At 41.6% G+C, this 26,191-nt stretch overlaps 1 protein-coding gene across 2 annotated transcripts in view; it reads left to right on the top strand.

Annotated features, from left to right (window-relative positions):
* Nucleotides 1-26,191, top strand: part of STK24 (serine/threonine kinase 24) — a 139,384-nt gene that overhangs the window by 963 nt on the left and 112,230 nt on the right. The window contains exons 1-2 of one of the 2 annotated variants that reach the window (XM_077812844.1): nt 16,408-16,545; nt 21,127-21,357. In XM_077812844.1, the coding sequence (XP_077668970.1) occupies nt 16,408-16,545; nt 21,127-21,357 (369 nt within the window). Of the gene's footprint in view, nt 1-16,407; nt 16,546-21,126; nt 21,358-26,191 lie in introns of those variants that run through there. The other variant, XM_077812852.1, reaches the window with a different exon arrangement.

Below are 26,191 nucleotides of genomic sequence, written 5' to 3'. Positions count from 1 at the left end.
GGCAGGCGGGGGCTGCTGGAGGGCTGATGTTTGGCCAGGGTGTTCGGGATTTTTGTTCTTTCCTGTCAGTTGCTTAGTTAGAGCTGGTATGTTGTGGAATTTGCTGCTGGATTTACATTTATATTGTGACTTGTTTCTGAATAATTGTCAAGGGCTCCTGATCCCTGGGATAGGCATCCCTGTCTACTTTATCTTTATTAGACCAAATAAAATAACCAGCCACTTGCAGAGAAATCTTAAAACTGTCAGTATTTGTCTATTGCTATACTAGTCCCCGTGTATCTTTATTAAACCTTGCATGCTACTTCATGAGATGCCACTTTGAGACCCTTTTTCTCCATTTTTGTTCTGTAACTTTCTCAAATTACCTTTGGAGTTAAAATTTTTTATATTTGGTTTTGGCTTAAAAGTGAATTTATTTCTGGTTAGTTTTCCATTGATCAAATACACTAATTCATGTTTTTCTGGGCTAGCATAGCCTGGAGGTTTTAATTGAAAACTTAATTCGTAGATCTTTAGAGGAAGATGTACTTACAAAAGTGTAGAGGGAAGATGGATGGGAAAGAGTTAGGAAATAATTAAGCATGGCATGTACTACACATGCACAGTGTTTTTGTTTTGTTTTTTTCTTTTAGATTGTGTGCACTCAGTCCAGTTATCCTTGTGCCCCGGAGGGCTCCTGACTTTCATGTATTCTGCCAAGTCATCCATCTCCTGCTGATACCCTTGAAATCACCCTTTATTTTTCAGAAGAATATTCTTAGGTGTTCAGTATGTCTGGGGATTGTTTAAAACAAGGAAATAAAATTTTAAATACTATTTAACTGTTATGGATGAATCTGAATTCAGAAAAGACATATTTCATTGCGTTTCTTGCAGGAATTGTAATTTAAACACACTGAACACTTTAAGTTGTGTAGGTGCTCAAATACTATGGTGGCCATATGAATACCTTGTCCCTAATCTTGCAAACACTTAACGTGCATATATATGTTTGCTTTAATTGAAAGCCAAGGGTAAAATTATACTGCTGCTTTGCAGAATCAGGTCCCTATAGGGAAAAGCTGTACTATATGAAATATAATACAGAATATATACAAAGAGGCTATATGGCTTCATGGAACTTTAATTGCTTCTGATGGTACATTTTTAAAGCCTCATTTGTTACATTATTGCAATAGTGAATGCTATAGTTAAAGGTCACTTGCAAGTGATTTTAAAAAAGAATTGTGTGTGGCCTTTTGCTTTTCTATGCTATATAGACTTATATAAAGAAGGCCTGCTTTTCTGCTTTTTAAAATTTTAAATTGATACTTTCTAAGGTGAAAATACGTAACTCCGTGTGATGGGATCTCCCAACCTGGGACTGTGGGACTCCTGTGCCCCCTTAATTTACTACTCTGTGTTCTCTCTCACAATGCCTTACTGGTGACAAGAAGCAAACCCCTCCAGGTGCTATTATCACTCAGAATAAGCACATGTAGAGCCCCATACACAGCAAGATTACATGAATGCTCCCAGAGCCACTCACGAATCAAATAGAGCAAGGCACTATCCAAATCCCCCCAGCTCCCAGCCTTGTACCTCAGGAATATACCGTCTTGTACTACTCAAGACCCCTTCTTGAGCAATGCAAGCTTATTAATTGGTTCACCACTTCATCAATAGAAGGTGGATATACACCAGCCTTTGTAACCTGAGCAAATTTACCAATCACTTCAGTCAAACTCACTGGTAAGGATAAACATTAAAATAAGTTTATTGATTACAAATATAGGTTTTAAGTGATAGGCAAAAAGACATAGTTGTTACCAAAAAAAAAAAAAAAGCACGCAGGCTAAATCCTTAACCTTATTAGACTAAGGAATATCTGGACTAAGCAGTTTTTCTCACCCCACTGGATACTGCAGGTTGGATGTGGTCTTTTATACGCAGGCTTTCCCTGTTAGCCTGGGAACCAGTCTTCTCCGCTGCAGCATTCTCGTTGCCTTCAGCGTAGGTGGGAGAAGAGACAGACAAACCATTTGGCCTCTGTCCTATATTTTACTTTACTAGTGAAAGCCTTACACAGCTTTTTACTTTACTAGTGAAAGCCTTACACAGTAATACACGTTTCAGAGTAACAGCCGTGTTAGTCTGTATTCGCAAAAAGAAAAGGAGTCCTTGTGGCACCTTAGAGACTAACCAATTTATTTGAGCATGAGCTTTCGTGAGCTACAGCTCACTTCATCGGTGTGAGCTGTAGCTCACGAAAGCTCATGCTCAAATAAATTGGTTTGTCTCTAAGGTGCCACAAGTACTCCTTTTCTTTTTACAGTAATACACTTAACCTCTAATTATTAACAAAAAGAAAAGGAGTACTTGTGGCACCTTAGAGACTAACAAATTTATTTGAGCATAAGCTTTCGTGAGCTACAGCTCACTTCATTGGATGCCAAAACAGAATACACATGCTAAGCATACAATGCTCACCACTCCCAATAAGGCAGATGAACTTTTCCGAATGGCCTGTCAGGATCAGATCATCTGGGGACTCCAGTTTCTGCATGGTGTGATTGGCAGGGTGTTGAGGCCTGGCAGCTCTGATCTTGGGGCTGTGTCCTAGAGTTGGTTCCAGAGAATTTCATTTTGGACCCCAGTTTATATAGTGAAACTTGAGTCTTGCTTACCTGTACCATCACGAGTCATTTTACTAAAGTATTACAAAATAATTCTTTGACCAATACTAACATATGGTGAAACAATTCTTTATCCAATCATACCCCAGCACCCTAGTTGATTTAAACCTACCAAAATTGTTTATGTAACAGACAGAAACAGTCAAAGAACCAGACAGACATACAGATAAACAATAGAGAGGTAGGGACCATAAAGGTAAAATGATAAAGAAGTAGAGATTTCACACCCACAACTGTTGATAAGTGATTGACAGCATTCTCTCTGGCAAGCAAACAAAGTTTTCTTTAAACATCTTAAGATCTGTTTTTTTTAATCTGGGGATGGTTGGTACTATTACCATAGGATCTCTTTCTTAACAGCCTGATATTCCTTTATTTTAATAAAAAGAAAAGGAGTCCTTGTGGCACCTTAGAGACTAACCAATTTATTTGAGCATGAGCTTTCGTGAGCTACAGCTCACTTCATCAGATGCATACCGTGGAAACTGCAGCAGACTTTATATATACACAGAGAATATGAAACAATACCTCCTCCCACCCCACTGTCCTGCTGGTAATAGCTTATCTAAAGTGAGCATCAGGTTAGGCCATTTCCAGCACAAATCCAGGTTTTCTCACCCTCCACCCCTCCACACAAATTCACTCTCCAGCTGGTGATAGCCCATCCAAAGTGACAACTCTTTACACAATGTGCATGATAATGAAGTTAGGCCATTTCCTGCACAAATCCAGGTTCTCTCACTCCCTCACCCCCCTCCAAAAACCCACCCCCATACACACACAGACTCACTCTCCTGCTGGTAATAGCTCATCCAAACTGACCACTCTCCAAGTTTAAAACCAAGTTAAACCAGAACATCTGGGGGGGGGGGTAGGAAAAAACAAGAGGAAATAGGCTACCTTGCATAATGACTTAGCCACACCCAGTCTCTATTTAAGCCTAAATTAATAGTATCCAATTTGCAAATGAATTCCAATTCAGCAGTTTCTCGCTGGAGTCTGCGGAATCACCTGATCAACATCCTCTACAGCAAACAGGGAAAGATTAAGAATGAGCTCTCAAAAATGGATACTCTCATAAAAAACCAACCTTCCACACAAACTTCCTCGTGGCTGGATTTTACTAAAACTAGACAAGCCATTTACAACGCACACTTTGCTTCTCTACAAAAGAAAAAGGACACTAAACTTTCTAAACTACTACATGCTACAAGGGGCCACAGCAATGGTTCCCTCAACCCACCTAGCAATATTGTTAACCTATCCAACTATACTCTCAGCCCAGCAGAAGCAGCTGTTCTATCTCGGGGCCTCTCCTTCTGCCCCTCCACCCCCACGAACATGATACAGTTCTGTGGTGACCTAGAATCCTATTTTTGACGTCTCCGACTCAAGGAATATTTCCAAAATACCTCTGAACAACATACTAATCCACAGAGGTCTCCCTACCAACACTACAGAAAGAAGGATTCTAGGTGGACTCCTCCTGAAGGTCGAAACAGCAGACTGGACTTCTACATAGAGTGCTTCCGCCGACGTGCACGGGCTGAAATTGTGGAAAAGCAGCATCACTTGCCCCATAACCTCAGCCATGCGGAACGCAATGCCATCCACAGCCTCAGAAACAACTCTGACATCATAATCAAAAAGGCTGACAAAGGAGGTGCTGTTGTCATCATGAATAGGTCGGAATATGAACAAGAGGCTGCTCGGCAGCTCTCCAACACGAGTTTCTACAAGCCATTACCCTATGATCCCACTGAGAGTTACCAAAAGCAACTACAGCATTTGCTCAAGAAACTTCCTGAAAAAGCACAAGATCAAATCCGCACAGACACACCCCTGGAACCCCGACCTGGGATATTCTATCTACTACCCAAGATCCATAAACCTGGAAATCCTGGGCGCCCCATCATCTCAGGCATTGGCACCCTGACAGCAGGATTGTCTGGCTATGTAGACTCCCTCCTCAGGCCCTATGCTACCAGCACTCCCAGCTACCTTCGAGACACCACTGACTTCCTGAGGAAACTTCAATCCATCGGTGATCTTCCTGATAACACCATCCTGGCCACTATGGATGTAGAAGCCCTCTACACCAACATTCCACACAAAGATGGACTACAAGCCGTCAGGAACACTATCCCCGATAATGTCACGGCTAACCTGGTGGCTGAACTTTGTGACTTTGTCCTTACCCATAACTATTTCACATTTGGGGACAATGTATACCTTCAGATCAGCGGCACTGCTATGGGTGCCCGCATGGCCCCACAGTATGCCAACATTTTTATGGCTGATTTAGAACAACGCTTCCTCAGCTCTCGTATCCTAATGCCCCTACTCTACTTGCGCTATATTGATGACATCTTCATCATCTGGACCCATGGAAAAGAAGCCCTTGAAGAATTCCACCATGATTTCAACAATTTCCATCCCACCACCAACCTCAGCCTGGTCCAGTCCACACAAGAGATCCACTTCCTGGACACTACAGTGCTAATAAACAATGGTCACATAAACACCACCCTATACCGGAAACCTACTGACCGCTATTCCTACCTGCATGCCTCCAGCTTTCACCCTGACCACACCACACGATCCATCGTCTACAGCCAAGCTCTGCGATACAACCGCATTTGCTCCAACCCCTCAGACAGAGACAAACACCTACAAGATCTCTGTCAAGCTTTCTTACAACTACAATACCCACCTGCGGAAGTAAAGAAACAGATTGATAGAGCCAGAAGAGTTCCCAGAAGTTACCTACTACAGGACAGGCCTAACAAAGAAAATAACAGAACTCCACTAGCCGTCACCTTCAGCCCCCAACTAAAACCCCTCCAACGCATTATTAAGGATCTACAACCTATCCTAAAGGATGACCCAACACTCTCACAAATCTTGGGAGACAGGCCAGTCCTTACCTACAGACAGCCCTGCAACCTGAAGCAAATACTCACCAACAACCACATACCACACAACAGAACCACTAACCCAGGAACTTATCCTTGCAACAAAGCCTGTTGCCAATTGTGCCCACATATCTATTCAGGGGACACCATCACAGGGCCTAATAACATCAGCCACACTATCAGAGGCTCGTTCACCTGCACATCCGCCAATGTGATTTATGCCATCATGTGCCAGCAATGCCCCTCTGCCATGTACATTGGTCAAACTGGACAGTCTCTATGTAAAAGAATAAATGGACACAAATCAGATGTCAAGAATTATAACATTCATAAACCAGTCGGAGAACACTTCAATCTCTCTGGTCACGCAATCACAGACATGAAGGTCGCTATCTTAAAACAAAGAAACTTCAAATCCAGACTCCAGCGAGAAACTGCTGAATTGGAATTCATTTGCAAATTGGATACTATTAATTTAGGCTTAAATAGAGACTGGGAGTGGCTAAGTCATTATGCAAGGTAGCCTATTTCCTCTTGTTTTTTCCTACCTCCCCCCCCCCCCCCGATGTTCTGGTTTAACTTGGTTTTAAACTTGGAGAGTGGTCAGTTTGGATGAGCTATTACCAGCAGGAGAGTGAGTCTGTGTGTGTATGGGGGTGGGTTTTTGGAGGGGGGTGAGGGAGTGAGAGAACCTGGATTTGTGCAGGAAATGGCCTAACTTCATTATCATGCACATTGTGTAAAGAGTTGTCACTTTGGATGGGCTATCACCAGCAGGAGAGTGAATTTGTGTGGGGGGGTGGAGGGTGAGAAAACCTGGATTTGTGCTGGAAATGGCCTAACCTGATGCTCACTTTAGATAAGCTATTACCAGCAGGACAGTGGGATGGGAGGAGGTATTGTTTCATATTCTCTGTGTATATATAAAGTCTGCTGCAGTTTCCACGGTATGCATCTGATGAAGTGAGCTGTAGCTCACGAAAGCTCATGCTCAAATAAATTGGTTAGTCTCTAAGGTGCCACAAGGACTCCTTTTCTTTTTGCGAATACAGACTAACACGGCTGTTACTCTGAAACCTTTATTTTAATGTAGTTTAGATGGAATGTGAGGATGTGACTCATTCAAATTAAGGCTCACCCCCAAATTTAATCAGCAGTGTGCTTCTTTGTGGGCCCTCCCCCTTCTTTACACATGACCTTTATCTTTCTACTTCAGGAAAGCTTTTCACTCACTTAAAGCCTGTGGAATTTAGCAAGGCTGGTCAGTGGAAAGTCTCTCGTGGCCTACAAATTAAATTTCCTCAGTGTTTTATCCCTGGAACTGTAGTCTAGATCAGTGGTTCTTAACCAGGGGTACGTGTACCCTTGCTGGTACTCAGAGGTCTTTCAGGCGGTACATCGACTCATCTAGATATTTGCCTAGCTTTACAACAAGCTATGTTAAAAGCAGTAATAAAGTCAGTACAGACTAAAATTTCATACAGAAAATGACTTGCTTATGCTGGTGTATATACTATCCACTGAAATGTAAGTACAATATTTATATTCCAATTGATTTATTTTATAATTATATGGTAAAAGTGAGAAAGTAAGCAGTTTTTCAGTAATATTATGCTGTGACGCTGTTTGTATTTTTATGTCTGATTTTTGTAAGCAAGTAGTTTTTAAGTGAGTTGAAACTTGAGGGTACGCAAGACAAATCAGACTCCTACAATAGTCTGGAAAGGTTGAGAGCTGCTAGGCTAGATCTAACTCAAGGCTTCAGATGAGTGGAAGCTAGCAATTTCAGTTTAATTTCTACAATAAAATACTATTAATTAGGGCTGTCAATTAATTGCAGTTAACTCACGTGATTAACTCAAAAGTCGTGATTAGTTGCAGTTTTAATCGTATTGTTAAATAATAGAATGCCAATTGACTAAGTGGACTTGTAGGCACTAAAGCTCTTTGCATTGTTTTGTTTTTGAGTGCAGTTATGTGACAAAAAAAAATCTACATTTTTAAATTGCACTTTCACGATAAAGTGGTTGCACTACAGTATTTGTATGAGAACTGAAAAATACTGTCTTTATCATTTTTACTGTGCAAATATTTGTAGTAAAAAATAATATAAAGTGAGCAGTGTACACTTTGTAGTTGAAATCAATATATTTGAAAATGTAGGAGAACATCCAAAAATATTTAAACAAATGGTATTCTATTATTGTATAACTGTGCAATTAATCGTGGTTAATCTTTTTAATTGTGCAATTAATCGCGATTAATGTTACTGTAAGGGAGTCTAAACAAGGATAATGCAGGTGGAATTTTTTGGTTTTCCTTCCCCCATCCCTTCCCACACGCACCTCAAAAGGTATCAGATTAAGTGATGTTTTTGTTAGTATTCAGTTTCTTTCTCTTTTCAGAATTTACAGATTGTTTCAGGGAGTTGGGCTTTCTCTTACTGATTGATTATTTATGTGCAAGATATCTGTACATAGCATTACAGAAGAAGACAATATCAGACTGCACTTAAAAGTAAACATATTACTGTGGGCCGAGCTGCACCGGCCAGATGGGCCTCAGCCTCTTAAACAGTTAACCGTTTAAATGACATTGCTGTCATGCATCTACAATATTCTGGTCTCTGCTTTGTAGCATACTGATGGTGTCAGAGAGGATGAGAAGAGACTAGAGGAGAAGCCATACATAAGAGGGTAGGGGAGAGGAAGTGTCCTGGTCATAAGCCACTGACTCAAATCCCAAAGAACACTCCAGAGATGGTGTATAGGTGTTATATTGTTTTGTCTAGATTTGTATATATCTTGTGTTATTTAAAGTGTAATTGTGTATAAAACAAACATATACCAAAAAAACCACAACCATCAAACAAAACCTTGCTAACACTTTGTGTTATATACTTAAATTATCATGTGTCCTTGAAAAGGTAAATGATAAACCAGATTTGAGCTCTGGAAAAGGGTGTGCTTAAGCTAATGGAAAAGGAGGACTTGTGACACCTTAGAGACTAACAAATTTATTTGAGCATAAGCTTTCGTGAGCTACAGTTCACTTCATCGGAGCTGTAGCTCATGAAAGCTCATGCTCAAATAAATTTGTTAGTCTCTAAGGTGTCACAAGTCCTCCTTTTCTTTTTGCGGATACAGACTAACACGGCTGCTACTCTGAAACCTGTCCTTAAGCTAATGGGGAGCCTCTGATAGCCAGCACTAGTGATAGAGACTAGGTAGTTGGACCACAGGGACTCAGCTATCAGAAGGGGTGCTAGATGGAGGATCTGTAGCCTGAGGTTGGTCTGTAGACCCAAAATCAGAGGCAGGCAGACCTTCCTATGAGATAAGGATGCGCAAAAGATTGACTTTTGCTGGGATCCTCATCCAGTGTACTCATAAGTACTCTTGGTATCTGGATGGTGAATTTCCAAGATGTTATGACCAAGAAACAACATAATCTTTGGGGATAGATGCTACCTGTAATCAGCTTCGTTTTTGAAGAGTAGAAAAACAAAGCAAAAAAGCTAGTGACTCAGCTGTATGTAGCGTCTATGCATGTCCTACAAGTGAATTACAACAATCTGGCTTGTAGCAGGACTGCTCCTATTTTTCTGAGGTGGCACTCTGGAGTCAAATTTTCTGGTCGTATGTGTAAGGTTAAGGCCTATGTGAGACCGCCTGTGTGAAGTGGAAGGGTCTTTGCAGCCTCAAAAATGGATGAAATACTAAGAAAATGGACAAGTCCACCAGGTAAGATGACGCCAGTAAAATATGTAAATTTTAAACATTGGTTTATTTCAGGGTTAGATAAATTTTGAAGTTTGAATTCAGATAATATTTTTCATGGGGAACATAGCTCTAAAATCAGATGTAATTGCATTTGTGATTGGTGAATATTGTTTATACATGAAAAGAGGAAAATTAGACAGAGAAAACATGTCTTAGATGGGGGTAATGTAGTTGAAAGTTTAATCTTCTTTACTTTAAGTGGAAATTCACAAAGTGGTGGAGAGGCTAGGAGAGGAAGCAGTGAAGATGTCTATAGGGAAATCTCTGGAGAAATTAATGTAAAGGATTAGAAACATTTCAGAATGAATTTTTTTTTTTTTATTTTCTCTTAGCTGCATAGAATCGGAATGGAATAGGTTCCCAGAGAGGATTGAATATATGAAATTAAATTCAGAAACCACAAAGGGGGAGAATAATGTAGTGTCACGGTTCTTTTTGTAGTATAGTTTCAGCATGGATCCTTACTTTTCTCTAGTCAATAGTTTTAAAAGAAAAAATGAATTTAGTAGGTTATATATTAGGGATGTAGAAGCATAGTCTTACCGGTTAACTGCCTTAACCATTAACCCCAACGTCAGCCGAAGTGGGCCGAGCTGCGCTGGCCAGATGGGCCCCAGCCTCTTAAACAGTTAACCATTTAAATGACATATTTTTAATGGTATTTACATCCTTATTATATATAAAATCAACAAAAGAAGGTCTTAAGAACGTGAGATTATGGAAAGTGATTGTTTTCACTGTAAGATACATATTTTGTTTATCAAAGGTATTCAACTCAACTACAGAATAAATTAGTCTCTTCCTCTTAGTAAACAAAAATAGATATGAGAGACATTATAATAAAAAATGATCCAGATCACTGCTGGTATAACACTTTGGTGTTTTTGCAGCCCAGATGTTTAACATGAGCTTGCTGTAGGTGATTATATTAAAAATGAGGCTGTTATAGCAGGAAAACCATGTGGATGCTAGGAGGCAAATGACCCAATTTCTTTGTTAAAAGTGACAGGTAGGACACAGGATGTGAAGATACAGGAAGCTTAGTTTCATCCCTTCACATTTTGGGAGGGAAGTATTTTCTGACAACTACGGCGAGTTTTTTTTCCTTCCACAGTAATGCTACAGTGAGGGTGCAACACCTCTGAAACAGTGGCTTTTCTTACTATTCAGCCTTCCAGTGAACTGGAATGTATAGAAAGAGTGACTAAATTCTGAAATGTAGATTAGTATAGGTCAATACACAGCATTAGTAAATAATCTCTTTAAAAATAAAATGGAAGCAGATTATTACAGCATCATTTTAAAATTCTTGAGGGCACCTATGTACTTTTCTTTCTTTTGCTGTAATGCGTCTAAAATATTCTGGTATCTGCTTTGTAGCATACTGGTGGTGTCAGGTTTTTTTTAATCACACACTTGATGACTGAACAGGTTTTTCACTTCCAGTAGTTTAATTAAAAAAAAAATGCCACAAATATAATAGAGGGTGGAGAGAGAATGCATGATGATATGCTATAAAAGTTATATCAGCTTGAATCTGAGATGACTGTATTACTCACAAGTGGTGTGTAGACGGGTCATTCAATAAGGCTTTTATACTATGCCACTGTATTTTGTATATGTCACATGTAAAATAGCTTTTCTGTAACAAATGTTTTAGAATTTTAAAACATTTTAATGGGACTGTTTTGTATCTTTTGTCTGAAAAACCCAGGTGGTTTATGGTTTGATGCTGAAACTGTGTAGTTCCGTTAACTTCAGTTGGATTTGTTGGTGCTTAACATTTCTGAAAAACAGACTATTCTCTATCAGTTCGGCTTACTTTTTATAGCTTTCTGTATTTAAACAGTTGTGCCTTTAAGACATGGCTTTGTAGGAACTTTCAGGGCTGGAAATAGGGTCCCACTGAGTATCTGGGAACCTCCCCGCAGGGTGATGCTAAATGTTGCCTATTCTGGGCCTCAGACCTTTGTAACTTCCTTGGAGGAAGAAAGGAGGGGAACTTACACACTAGGGGGAAGAAAACTTTTGTGACAAGTTTAAAGCTGTTTAAAAACTTGGGCTAGGTCCATAAAAGGATATACATGCCTAAGTCCACCTTCTAGGTGCCATTGACATCCTTTAAAACCCTCTGCTCAGGTGCTGCCTAACTCTAGGCACCTAGGTTTCTGCTGTTAAAGTTCTCTAGGTGTCTAAAAATCTGCCAGAGAGTATATCCTAGCTTCCTCACTCTAGCCATTCTCATGCCTAATCCCCAATGGGATCCTCAAATTAGGCATAGCCTGTGGTACCTGGTCTGGTAGGCATTCTCAGAGCATGCTTAAAAGGAGGATGAGAAATTGATGCTGGTACCCCACTTATAACTTTTAGCCCAGTGACTGGAGCAATCACCTGGGATGTAGTAGATCTGAGTTCAATTCCCTACTCTGCCTAAGGAGAAGGGATTTCAGTTTGGGTCTCCCCATTCCCAGGGAGTGCCCTATCCACTGAGCTTTGAGGTATTCTGTGGTAGGTCTTAATCTCTCCTGTTGAAATTGTTCCATTGTGTGTGTGTATAACTAAATATTCACTGGGCCAGAGACTGAGTGATTACATTCCAGTCATTAGGGCCCTCATCTGGGAGGTGGGAGACCCAAGTTCCAACCTTCTGTTCCAATGAATATTTAATTATTTATACACATTAGAACAGCTTCATCAGGAGAGAGTGAGACCTGCCCCAGAATACACGATAGCCCATTAGGGCACTCTCCAAGCAATGGGGAGACCCATGTTCAGATCCCTTCCTCCCATCAGGCAGAGGTGGGATTTGAACCTGGGTGTGTCTCATCCTCAGTGAGTTCTCTAACCACTGGGCTAAAAGTTATAAGGGGAGGTGGTGCCTCCTTATCTTCCTGTGTTTTGTATAAGAAAGGGCTTAGGTGCCTAACTTCAGGAGACAAGGTTTACAGTCTCAGTCCCTTTGAGGGGTGGGTCTTAGGCCACACCTTTTTCCTTGGCATTTCCTACTGGCTAATTTAGGTGTCTCTTTATTCAGCATGCTGGCTTTTATGGATCCCATTGTTAGGCACCTAGCTCTCCCTGTGCAATATTCTAAGAAACATGGGCTCTTAATTTACGGCTGTGGAATCCACTGGCTGGCAACGTGCCTAAGTGCTCCTACTGGCACGTTCCGGGGTGCAATCCAGACTAGTGAGGGGTTGTGTCACTGACTGTCCTGCAATCTTGGGTGCCTCAGAATGCTTTGCTGCTGTAGCTCCCTACCAAGGCTGCTCACAAACAGCCTAAGAGCATGCAGGTCACATCCTGAGTGTCTCTGTGTAGTTGCAGCCCTGGTCCAGAAACTCTGACCCCAGAATCCTGTCAGCAATACTCCAGTCATACTCTGGCCTCCACCAGTCTGGGTTACTGCTTGCGGGATGACCCCAACACACTCCCAGTCCTGAATTTCCTCCAAAATATGTGTTCTGCACTGTCCAGCCCTTTCTTGGACAGTTTAGACATGAAAGGTCCTTTGCCCCTGTGAAGGGTCAATATTCAACAGTTTGCTACTTTAACTGGAGTTCTCAAACAATTCACTTTAAATACTACACTGGATTAGTTTAGATTAAAAATAAAACAAGTTTATTTAACTGTAAAGAGATTTTAATTGAATACAAGTTAGGGATGTAAAATATTAAACAATTAACCGATAAGTATTAATCTTACTGTTAACCCTCCCTCATTCATCCACCTTCTTCCGGCTGATGATCAGCTGATAGAAGTCCTTGCTGGGGGCCAGGGCCTGTGCATGGGTCTCAAACAGGTTCTCCTGGCAACCAGGAAGGGATGGGCATCACGAGAGGTCACTGGGAGCCCAGCCCCCTGTTAAAGGGGCTGGGTTGATATTAACGCTCTAGCACAGCGGGGTCTTTGCCCCAGCAGTGGGGAGGGTTCTGTATACCCCTTTGTTGGTAAAAACAGTCCCTCCAGCCCTGCTGACCTGAGGGGAAATACTTACATGGACCCAGGGGTGATTACGCTGGTGGAAGGATACTGCTTGCTAGACCAAGAAATGCCTGGCAGTACAGGGAAGCAGGAAGAACAAACCACAGGTCCAGGGGCTTTGTGAGGGGTGGCTAGCCAGGCAAGGGGAGTGCGTTTAGGCAGAGGGAAGGGCAGGGACTGTGGGCCTCATGGGGGGAGGGCGTTAAGTAGTTCCCGGCCTACCCCTGTACCACTGGAAGGGGTTTGGCTGCAGAGGTGGAAGGTGCGCTGGTCCGTGCTGTGGCTTCAGCTGATAATTGAAAGGAAGGGAAGCTGCTGCTGGAGTGGCACAGAGCGGCTGCGGAGGCTGCATCATGTGCCTGGGGCCCCTCTCCCTATTCGAGGGTACTGAGAATGCGAGGGGGGTGCTGGGCCCCCTTAACTGCCCAAGGTCTCCTGGCTAGGCCTGTTGTTACCCCTGTATAAGCTCAGCTGCCCTTTCCCATCTGTCCGGGGCAGGGGAGAGGTGCCATTCTACGCATTGTGAGGCCTGAATCGGTTAACTGGTTAACCAATGTAATTTTAATAGTTTAAACGAGTACTCCTTAAAATGATATTTACATCCTAAGTATAAGGTATTGAAGTCAGAAATGGTTACAAGGGAAATAAAGATAAAATGCTTTTTAGTAGCTAAACTTAACAAGCTTGACTTGGTTCAAGATAAAATTCTTATCACAGGTTCCCAGCAACATTGGTAACAAATTCTCAGGTCAGGATCTCCCTCCTAAGTCAAAAGGCTGGTTCCTTTGTCATCTTAGGAAAGAGAAAGAGATAGCTTGAGGTGTTTTTGCCCCTCACTTTTATAGTCTGTCACCCTTTGAAATGCATTTTCCTGAGGGTTACCCCTATATAAAGTTCATTCCAGCTGTAAGGACAGAGACAGAGTCTCGTCATGAAAGAGGTTCCATGCTGTTGTTTGCTAAAATGCAGATTGATCTATTCCTGCCCCCCTTCTTTAACAAAGACTGGTCACTTGACAGGTGATTGCTAGTCAACTTTGATGACACCTGGCTAGAAGTGCCGGCTTGTCCTTTGTCTTTGAGAAATAGGTTTTACCCCCTCCCCAAACTTGTCTGGTAAACACATTTAAGTCATCATCTCATCGTATGTTCATAACTCTTAATGTGCGTTTTGTACATACATTATACAAGAATATTAATAATCACTGTGTTGTTTTCAAATAGTACCTCACAAAGCATATATTTTATACAAAGATTATTTCAATAGGGTGTAGAGTAGTGGTGGGCAGCCTGCGGGCTGCAGACAGCCCATCAGGGTAATCTGCTGGCGGTCTGCCAGATAGTTTGTTTACTTTTGCACGGCTGCCGGCAGCTCTCAGCGCCCACAGTTCGCCGTTCCCGGCCAATGGAAGCTGTGGGAAGTGGCGGCCAGCATGTCCCTGTGGCCCGCGCCGCTTTCCGCAGCTCCCATTGGCCAGGAACGGTGAACCGGGGCCAGTGGGAGCTGCCAGTGGCCGTGCAAATGTAAAAAAACTGGCGGCCTGCCAGTGGATTACCCTGATGGGCTGCAGGTTGCCCACCACTGGTGAGGGGCTTGAGTACGGGGTGCTTTTGGTCACAGTCGCCTTTGGAATGTTACTTATAGTCAGAATGAAGCAAAGTGATCAAAGTGAATGACAAATGCAATTTATCACAGATACAATTGTGCGTATGTATGTATACATCTATATCTGTATAAATATCGACAGTGTCTGTAATGGGTATTGTTGATATCCCACAACTGTTCTCTGCTACATTTTAGTTCAGTAGTTTTTCTTTTGGTTGTGACTTCTTAAAGATCTGCCACAAAAATCTAGTGCAAATTAAACAGGTCTTTTAGTAGTAACATTGTCTCAATTTTTGTTTAACTGGCTTGGATTGAGGCATAGTTTTTGAAAAAGAATCAGTAGCATATTTCTTAATTGAATAATAATAGTCTAAGTTTGTACGAAAGACAGAAAATGGGGAGGACAGGGTGTGTGTATATGTTAGGAGAACTGTACTGAATAAAAATGATTCCCTGCTTTTCTTTTTAGAATTTATAAATTTCTGAATTAAATAATTGAAACTCATAGAATCATAGAATCTCAGGGTTGGAAGGGACCTCAGGAGGTCATCTAGTCCAACCCCCTGCTCAAAGCAGGACCAATCCCCAATTTTTGCCCCAGATCCCAAATGGCCCCCTCAAGGATTGAACTCACAACCCTGGGTTTAGCAGGCCAGTGCTCAAACCACTGAGCTATCCCTCCCCCCATGTAACTCATTTTACACCTGGTGAAATAATATTTAACTCCTTGGTACTGGCTAAATGCATCTTCATTAAGCACATATTTTGCTAATATAATCCTTAAAATGCAGCAGTCACTGCTATCATTAGGCGAATTGTGTTCACCAGGACACATCCCAAGAGTGTAGTTACCCCAATTAAGGTGAATTTATAGTACTGTAAGTGAAAGTTGCATCCCTTTTGTTGTAAAAACTTCCAGAAATTAATCTGGAATTCACAAGGTCTTATTTTCCATGGAACATATTTAATAGAGTATTGTAGCTGTCATCTTAAAATTTGTAGTTGCACGATATCCCCATTCACCTTGAAAATTTTATAAGATGGCCAAAATTTTATAAGATGGCGTTTTTTATTTGTGAAGAGATGGCAGCCCTAGATAATAGATCGAAATATTTGAAATGTCATTTGTAGTTAACATCTGCTTTTTAAAAAATGATAGTAAGACTAGATGCAACTGAGTACAGTTGACCACAGTTTATTCTCTGCATCCTGCTTCTGTCTTAAATTTAAGTTTCCCACCTGCTGCAGGAAATAAGTCCTTCCTGCATATAATTGAAAGCAAAACTGTTGCAGACTGTAGGGGGGAGAGAGGCCACAAAACTTTGCTCTGCAAAATCTTTCTTGGAAGTAATTGTTGCTGATGCTGTTGAAACGATCACTTCAAAGTAAAGAGAAACGATATATTGAATTTGAAGGCTTGAGGCTTCTTTATGACAGATCTGCATGAACTGGTTTCATATTGTGTCTAAATATGTGTCAGTGCTGCTGCCAAGAAAATATGTATATACACAGCTCTGTGAGGAATGTAGTGAAGATCAAAGCTGCTTGTGGAGAGCTGAACTGAAATTCAACCAAGTCAAGGTGAATAGATTGCAGATAGCCTTTGGTGGCTGGTGAACAATAAAATGATGACTAGGAAAGCTTTGACAATGCTACTAATGAATGAAATGCCTGTGTTTGTACAAAGACTAGAGGTAGTGAAGAAAACATGCTTGCTGATTACATTTGACCAGAGTTCATACTTGAAGTCTTAGGTTATTAGTAGGGCCCTACCAAATTCACGGTCCATTTTGGTCAATTTCACGGTCATAGGATTTTAAAAATTGTAAATGTCATGATTTTGGCTATTTAAGTCTAAAATTTTACAGTGTTGTAATTGTAGGGTTTCTGATCCCAAAAAGGAGTTGAGGGAGGGTTGCAAGGTTATTGTGTGTGTGTGTGTGTGGGGGGGGGGTGTTGCGGCACTGCTACCCTTCCTGCTGCGCTGCCGCTGGCAGCGGCTGCCTTCTGAGCTGGGCAGCTGGAGACCAGTGGTTGCTGCCAGGAGCCCCAGCAGCAGTGCAGAAGTAAGGTTGGCATGGTATGGTATTGAGCTATGCCCTCAGTCAGCAGCTGCCATTCTCCAGCTACCCAGCTCTGAAGGCAGCAGCACAGAAGGGTGGCATAGTATATACTTCTGAACTGCTGCTGGCAGGGCACCGCCTTCTGAGCAGGGTGCCTGGCCAACAGCCGCTGCTCTCTGGCCATCAAGCTCTGAAGGCAGGGCAGTAGTAAGGGTGGTAATAATGCGACCCCCTCTAAGATAACATTGTGACCCCCTTGCAACTCCCTTTTGGGTCAGGACCCTGAATTTGAGAAACTCTGGTCTCCCCTTTGACGTCTGTATAGTGTAGGGTAAAAGTACACAAAAAAACAGATTTCATAAGGGGGAGACCAAATTTCATGGTCTGATGGATTTTTAATATCTGTGAATTTGGTAGGGCCCTAGTTATTAGGGAAAAAAATAGACCTGTTAATATGCTTTGAAATGCTTTCATTTCCACATGCATGACCAAATTGAAAGCATGGTGGATTAATTTAAAGTAAAGCAATTTTAAATTACCAATTTTAATAATTTAAATCAACAAGTAGGAAACCTTGATTTAAATAATCAGTTTTAATCATGTTTTGCATTTGTACTTTAGTTATTGTCCTAAGAGAGAGTGATTCTCATTGGTTGATTACCATTAAAACATGTTGCTTTGAAACTAAATATAGTTTTTGCATTGAATTTGGTGTTGCTTGTCACTAACCAGGAGGATGCACTATATCTTCCCCATTTATTTAAGCAATTATAAAGTTTAACTTACAGTAATTCAGATTTTTACTTTTTATTATGTTAGAAAATGGTGAATGATGCATTTTCTTATTTAACTAGATGTGATTTGTATCAAATTGCATTTGGATGGAGATTGGAATTCAATTAAAATAGAATCATAGAATCATAGAATATCAGGGTTGGAAGGGACCCCTGAAGGTCATCTAGTCCAACCCCCTGCTCGAAGCAGGACCAATTCCCAGTTAAATCATCCCAGCCAGGGCTTTGTCAAGCCTGACCTTAAAAACTTCCAAGGACGGAGATTCCACCACCTCCCTAGGCAACGCATTCCAGTGTTTCACCACCCTCTTAGTGAAAAAGTTTTTCCTAATATCCAATCTAAACCTCCCCCACTGCAACTTGAGGCCATTACTCCTCGTTCTGTCATCTGCTACCATTGAGAACAGTCTAGAGCCATCCTCTTTGGAACCCCCTTTCAGGTAGTTGAAAGCAGCTATCAAATCCCCCCTCATTCTTCTCTTCTGCAGGCTAAACAATCCCAGCTCCCTCAGCCTCTCCTCATAAGTCATGTGTTCTAGACCCCTAATCATTTTTGTTGCCCTTCGCTGGACTCTCTCCAATTTATCCACATCCTTCTTGTAGTGTGGGGCCCAAAACTGGACACAGTACTCCAGATGAGGCCTCACCAATGTTGAATAGAGGGGGACGATCACGTCCCTCGATCTGCTCGCTATGCCCCTACTTATACATCCCAAAATGCCATTGGCCTTCTTGGCAACAAGGGCACACTGCTGACTCATATCCAGCTTCTCGTCCACTGTCACCCCTAGGTCCTTTTCCGCAGAACTGCTGCCTAGCCATTCGGTCCCTAGTCTGTATCGGTGCATTGGATTCTTCCGTCCTAAGTGCAGGACCCTGCACTTATCCTTATTGAACCTCATCAGATTTCTTTTGGCCCAATCCTCCAATTTGTCTAGGTCCTTCTGTATCCTATCCCTCCCCTCCAGCGTATCTACCACTCCTCCCAGTTTAGTATCGTCCGCAAATTTGCTGAGAGTGCAATCCACACCATCCTCCAGATCATTTATGAAGATATTGAACAAAACCGGCCCCAGGACCGACCCTTGGGGCACTCCACTTGACACCGGCTGCCAACTAGACATGGAGCCATTGATCACTACCCGTTGAGCCCGACAATCTAGCCAGCTTTCTACCCACCCTATAGTGCATTCATCCAGCCCATACTTCTTTAACTTGCTGACAAGAATACTGTGGGAGACCGTGTCAAAAGCTTTGCTAAAGTCAAGAAACAATACATCCACTGCTTTCCCTTCATCCACAGAACCAGTAATCTCATGATAAAAGGCGATTAGATTAGTCAGGCATGACCTTCCCTTGGTGAATCCATGCTGGCTGTTCCTGATCACTTTCCTCTCATGCAAGTACTTCAAGATTGATTCTTTGAGGACCTGCTCCATGATTTTTCCAGGGACTGAGGTGAGGCTGACTGGCCTGTACTTCCCAGGATCCTCCTTCTTCCCTTTTTTAAAGATTGGCACTACATTAGCCTTTTTCCAGTCATCCGGGACTTCCCCGGTTCGCCACGAGTTTTCAAAGATAATGGCCAATGGCTCTGCAATCACAGCCGCCAATTCCTTCAGCACTCTCGGATGCAACTCGTCCGGCCCCATGGACTTGTGCACGTCCAGCTTTTCTAAATAGTCCCTAACCACCTCTATCTCCACAGAGGGCTGGCCATCTCTTCCCCATTTTGTGATGCCCAGCGTAGCAGTCTGGGAGCTGACCTTGTTCGTGAAGACAGAGGCAAAAAAAGCATTGAGTACATTAGCTTTTTCCACATCCTCTGTCACTAGGTTGCCTCCCTCATTCAGTAAGGGTCCCACACTTTCCTTGGCTTTCTTCTTGTTGCCAACATACCTGAAGAAACCCTTCTTGTTACTCTTGACATCTCTCGCTAGCTGCAGCTCCAGGTGCGATTTGGCCCTCCTGATTTCATTCCTACATGCCCGAGCAATATTTTTATACTCTTCCCTGGTCATATGTCCAACCTTCCACTTCTTGTAAGCTTCTTTTTTATGTTTGAGATCCGCTAGGATTTCACCGTTAAGCCAAGCCGGTCGCCTGCACAAAATGCACAAAAACACATTTTCAAATTTTTTTTAGTTGAATAAAATTACTTTAAATGTTTTGGATACATAATAAACAAAAAGTAAGTTTATCAAAACATGTTTTGCATTTAAAACTAAATGATATATTAAATAAAGGAAGCATTATCTACAGTGAATTGAACGGGTTGATTGTTTCTGGTCAAATTGTCCTTCAAGATTTTAGAACTAGTAGATCTCATCCTCTCACACCTAGTTTTTATTCATATATTGGAGGAGGAAAACGAGCTTTTCAGCTTTTTCAGCTCCCAATTGGTTTCTTAATTTTGGATGAACTAGTTATTGAAGTGAACTAGTTGAACAAACTGCATGCATGAAGAAAATGCATGAAGAGGCTATCTATTGTCAAAAACTCGTTTAGCATTTAACAAACTGATTCTAGGTGCTTAGCTAGTGACATTCATAAGTTCAGTGGTTTGACTTTCTTTAAAACTTGTCAGCAGATGTGTATTGTTTAATATTACTTGTTGTATTTAATACAAAGTATTTTAATAGATTATAATAAGTGTAGACCTTAACATAGGTTGTCAATTTCAAATTTTAAAAGCTGTATTTAATTTTAAAAAATTCAATTTAAATAAAAAAAAAAGGTTTAATTAAAAAAAATTGTTGATTTTTATCCACCCTGAATGACAGCTTGGATGAGCAGATAGTATTAGAAAAGAGGAGCTTATACTTATTAGGCAGTATTGAACTTTTTGTATAAGCCCTCCTTTTCCTCAAAAGGGATGGACTTGACTAAGTTAAACTAGATTGCTGGTACAGAAAACTGACAAGGTTTTGGGTAACCATTTAAATTAGAATTTGGAGGAAGGCTGACAGGTACTGAGTAGCAATTGGGTTGCATTAAAAAATCTGCTAAAAAATCAGTAATTCAAAGATACCTTTGTATCCGGTAAAGAATGGAACACAAATTGCATCTGAACTGGAGGAGCAACAGGTTGAGAGCACAGCGGTAAATTGTGGAAAAACAGAAAAATAAAGCATGCAGAAAAGACAGATAAGTTCTAGAGGCGGGAGAGTAGCATTATACATAAAAGATTCCATAGGATCTAATGAGTTGTGGAAAGTCACTAATCTTTGTCTTTAGAAGCATTAACATTTTTGTTTGTAACACTGCAAGTATTGAATATCTTTTTCTTTTTGTAAATTTAACAGAATCTAAAAGCAGATCCAGAAGAACTATTTACAAAATTGGAGAAAATTGGCAAGGGCTCTTTTGGTGAGGTTTTTAAAGGAATTGACAATCGGACTCAGAAAGTGGTTGCTATAAAAATTATTGATCTCGAAGAGGCGGAAGATGAAATAGAGGACATCCAACAAGAAATCACAGTGCTGAGTCAGTGTGACAGTCCTTATGTAACCAAATATTATGGATCCTATTTAAAGGTAAGATGATGCTTGTTTTTGTGTTTTACAATGAAAGGTTTTGTTCAGCCATCAAATTTTTATGGACAAGGACATCAGTAGAATAGCAGAATAGTTTTCAATAGAAAGGGAAATATTTTCTTTTAACCCTAAAAACAGCGTGAACTGTTTATAGTTTGTGAAGAGTCTGCTTCAAGACCCAGCTTAAGAATAAAATAGTGTATGTGTCTGTTTTGCCACTTTACTCAAAGGCAGGAAGAAATCAAATTTGTTTAAGTAACAGACTTGTCTTTGGGGACATTGAGGTCAAGCAGTAGTATATTTAGATCAGTCTAAACTTAGAATATTCTCACTCTTCAATTATTGTTCAATTTTAGAATGCATTGAAAATGTAATAAAATTGCATAAAACAATTAGAAATAACTCAGTACCTGCTTTGTATCCAGGTTAATGTCAGGCCTTGATTTGTAGCAGTCTGTTTTTTTAAAACTGAGATTTGTTTATACTTGGACCTGTTTTTGACCTGAATGGCTCAAAAAATTAATTTAACCTGTAACTTATTTGCAGAAGGTATTTAGCAGAGTAGCCTGAAATGAAGACTGATATATCCTGTATGGGTTTTGGTTGGTGTTTCATTTGAAATTACAAGCTTTACTGATCACCTCTTGGCTTTCATTTATTTTCTTTGAAATAATCCGCTTCTTGACAGTAAATAAGCTGAGATGAGTTTTAATAATGCCAAAGACAAAAAGGTATTTCTTCTCTGCAGAAAGATTCATGTTTGAGGTTTCTCTTATGCTTTCACATAGAAGGTAGCACAACTATGCTTGATACTTTTTGGTGCTATTTTTCTCTGACTTTATCCCATTTGTGTTACTCAATTTTCTTTTTTTCACTGAGAGTGTATGCAGGAGCTTAAAGCTTTCATTTTTCTCTTGAAAAATGGCTTAGAAGCTAATCAAAGGGCAGAAAATATCCTAAATAAAAATTTTTGTCCACTTTTGCCATTCTAGGAATTTTCTACTTCATTTCTGAGGCTATGAATGCCCTTAAAAACAAAAACAGAAACAAAAAAACCCCCAACTCCTTATTAGCCAATCAGGATTTCTGGGATCTTCAGTTGCTTGCATACTGAGAACAGATTTGCTCTTAGGATCCAGAAGATACATGACCATTCCCGCTAGAACAGTCCACTGTGTGATTCCTGTGGCCTGGGTCTTGTTGTCTAGGGCAACTTGAGAAAAAGCCAATCACCGAAATTCAACCACACGGCAGCATGCATGGTTTTGGACCTGATTCCCCACCACTGACCTGATGCAAATTTAGGTATAGAGTAAGTCTAAAAAGCCGCTGGAAGGCTGTGAAGGCATATGGCCAAACAAAATGAATTGGAGTCTGCTTTTAGTCTTTCTCCACTCCCCTCTTGAAATCTCCTAAGTGTTGGTGGATATGTGAAACAGCGCCTTCAGAAAGGGCAAGATAGGAATTTCTCCTCTCGGGGATTAACTCACAGAATTCTGAGCCCTTCTTCCCTCTTTAAGGAGAAATCAATCTTTTCCTCATCCTTATTCACAAAGGAAATGTTCCAAATTCCCATAAAGTTCATTTCTCCTGCAGGACCAGTGGTGAATGTGCTTCTTATGGAGGACTGCAAGCATTAAACTGGTTTTATTTAACAGATCTGAATACACGTGGTCATATTGTCTTGACATGAATGTAGTTCCTCCCAATGAGGATGACAATAAGGTGATGCTCTCCTTGAGAACGCACAACTTCATGAGGCAGTCAGAAAATATAAGGCTGAAACAATGCTGGTAGGAAAAAAAGATCTCTAACTACTCTTTCAGATGAAGGTGTTATGCCTTATATTGTAGTAGACACCATCCCTACCTTGAAGAGTTTACAATCTAAAACAGATGACTGGGATGCAATTTACAGACAAAATACAGGGGCATGACTGGGGTACATCTTGAGTGTGTGTGTGTGTGTGTATAGGGAAAGAGTGCAATGGGAATACATTTGGTCAGCACTCATTGGTCGAAGTGGGGCAGAAGAATGGTGAGCAGGGGGAAGTGGCTGTTGGTATAAGAGAAGGAAGGTGGGTAAAAGGAGACAAGGGCAATTAGTATAATGGACATGAATAATTAAGTTGACCAGCTGAAGGGTTGCTATGGCAGGACAGGCTTGGGATGAAGGGGGTGGGAGGGTCAAGAATCAGTGGCAATACAATAAATGAGGCGGGGGGGGGGAATTAGTCTAGGTTTCAGAGTTGAATGAGTTATGATCACATCAGGAGTTTATAAAGATATTGGCAGCTGCTGCAGTTCCCAGCGTAAATGAAAGAGGAGGCTTCTAGCCGTAGAACCCTGGATGGTTCTGACTGGGAATTCTGGAATTTTCTGACTTGACCCCTTAGCCCTTGGGTGCAGCTGGTGCTGACTGTTTGAGGTGGGAGCTCTGATGCTCTGGGGTTTCCTGAGTGCCCCTCTGTCCGTCAAGGTGCATTTCACTGCTTTACAGTCCATTTTCTTAGGCACCCCAATAGCGTCAGTGACCAGAAATTACTTTTGTTCTTAGGCTCCTTTTGCATACATAGTCTCCTATTAAGTGTTATCCATTCCCTTATGACTTTCATATATATTTGGACTTCTGTAAGAGATTTGATTTAGTATTATACAATGTACTTGATTCATGATTAAAAAATAATTGTAGCACATATTAAAGGCATTAAAAACTGGCTGAGAGATGTCAAAGTAGTTGTAAATGGAGAATCATCTAACTGGGAATTTTCTAGTAGAGTCCCACAGGCATCTGTTTTTTCCCCCCAATGCTGTTCAGTGCATTAATGTGAAAGAAAATGTAAAATCATTGATAAAGTTTGTAGATGACACAAGAATTAGTGGAGTGGTAAATAACACACACATTAGCATGTGACGGTTGCTGGAACTGCTATCCTTGCTTTGGCAAGCCCTGTCAATGTTTTTCTGTTTTGCATGTTTCTGCTGTGACAAAGTTCCTGCTCTACTTTGGTGGGTCTTGTGTTTATTGGCGGATTTGCTCGCCTTGGAGTTTCACGGCAGCCCTCAGCTTGGCCATTTTTCTGAACCCACAGTCCAGGTCGACTCCTCCTGTGTCTGACCAGGTGTTGGGAGGATTTGGGGGGAACGCTCTACTCCGGGTTCCAGCCCAGGGCCCTGTGGAATGCAGCTGTCTAGAGTGCCTCTTGGAACAGCTGTGCGACAGCTACAACTCCCTGAACTACTTCCCCATGGCCTCCTCCCAACACCTCCTTTATCCTCACCATAGGACCTTCCTCCTGGTGTGTGATGATGCTTGTACACTTCAGTCCTCCAACAGTCTGCGTTCTCACTCTCAGCTCCTAGTGCCTCTTGCTCCTCACACGCACACCACAAACTGAAGTGAGCTCCTTTTTAAAACCCGGGTGCTCTGATTAGCTTGCCTTAATTGATTCTAGCAGCTTCTTGATTTGCTGCAGGTGTTCTAATCAGCCTGTCTTATTTGTCTCCATAAGGTTCCTGATTGTTCTGGAACCTTCCCTGTTACCTTACCCAGGGAAAAGGGACCTACTTAGCCTGGGGCTAATATATCTGCCTTCTGTTATTCTCCTATAGCTATCTGGCCCGACCCTGTCACATATCGCCCCCCCCCTCTGCTCAACACTATGGGGTTGGGCAACTTGGGACGTCAGGCAGTGTACTCGTGACAAGCCATCTGCATTGCCATGGTGGCTTCCAGCCCGGTGTTGTATGGTGAATTGGAAAGGTTGTAGGGACAGGAACCATCTGGTCACCCTTGTGTTCTTCTCTTTATTTCGCTGCATCCACTGGAGGGGTGCGTTGTCGGTTACAAGGGTAAACCGTCGTCCAAGAAGGTAATAACGTAGTGTTTCCATGGCCCATTTCACAGCTAGGCACTCTTTCAACCACGGCATACTTCTGCTCTCTCGGGAGGAGTTTTCTGCTGAGGTAGAGGATTGGGTGTTTTTCATCTCTGACCATCTGTGATAGGACAGCTCCCAATCCTACTTCAGATGCATCTGTTTGTAAAATGAATTCTTTGTTGAAGTCTGGGGCTATAAGCATGGGGTTACTGTAGAGGGCTGTCTGTAGATCCATGAATGCTTTCTCTGTGGGATCTGTCCACTTCACCGTGTCTGGACCTCGGGCTTTTATCAGGTCTGTCAGGGGACTTGCTCTGGTAGCAAAATGGGTAATAAATCATCGGTAGTATCCCACCACACCCAGGAATGCCAGGACTTGCTTTTTCCGATTCGGCTGGGGCCAATTTTGGATAGTCTCTAGTTTTGTTTAGTTGTGGCTTGACCATGCCCCTTCCTACAGTGTAGCCAAGGTATTTAGCCTCGGCTAGCCCTATAGCACACTTGGCTGGGTTGGCTGTGAGGCCAGCCTGTCTTAGTGTGTCTAGAACGGCTTCCACCTTTCCTAAGTGGGTTTCCCAGTCGGGGATGTGAATAATCACATCATCCAGGTATGCCGCTGCATAACTGGTATGGGGCCGTAGGAGCTTGTCCATAAGATGCTGGAAGGTGGCAGGTGCCCCATGCAGTCCAAAAGGAAGAACAGTATATTGAAACAGGTTTCAGAGTAACAGTCGTGTTAGTCTGTATTCGCAAAAAGAAAAGGAGTACTTGTGGCACCTTAGAGACTAACCAATAAAGCTCATGCTCAAATAAATTGGTTAGTCTCTAAGGTGCCACAAGTACTCCTTTTATATTGAAACAGACCCTCTGGTGTAGAGAATGCCGTCTTTTCTTTCGCATCTTTGGCAAAGGGAATCTGCCAGTATCCCTTTGTTAAATCAAGGGTGGTCAAAA

The sequence above is a fragment of the Eretmochelys imbricata genome, chromosome 1 (genome assembly GCF_965152235.1).
Source record: "Eretmochelys imbricata isolate rEreImb1 chromosome 1, rEreImb1.hap1, whole genome shotgun sequence".
Classification (NCBI taxonomy): domain Eukaryota; kingdom Metazoa; phylum Chordata; order Testudines; family Cheloniidae; genus Eretmochelys; species Eretmochelys imbricata.
This window is presented reverse-complemented; position numbering and strand designations above follow the sequence as displayed.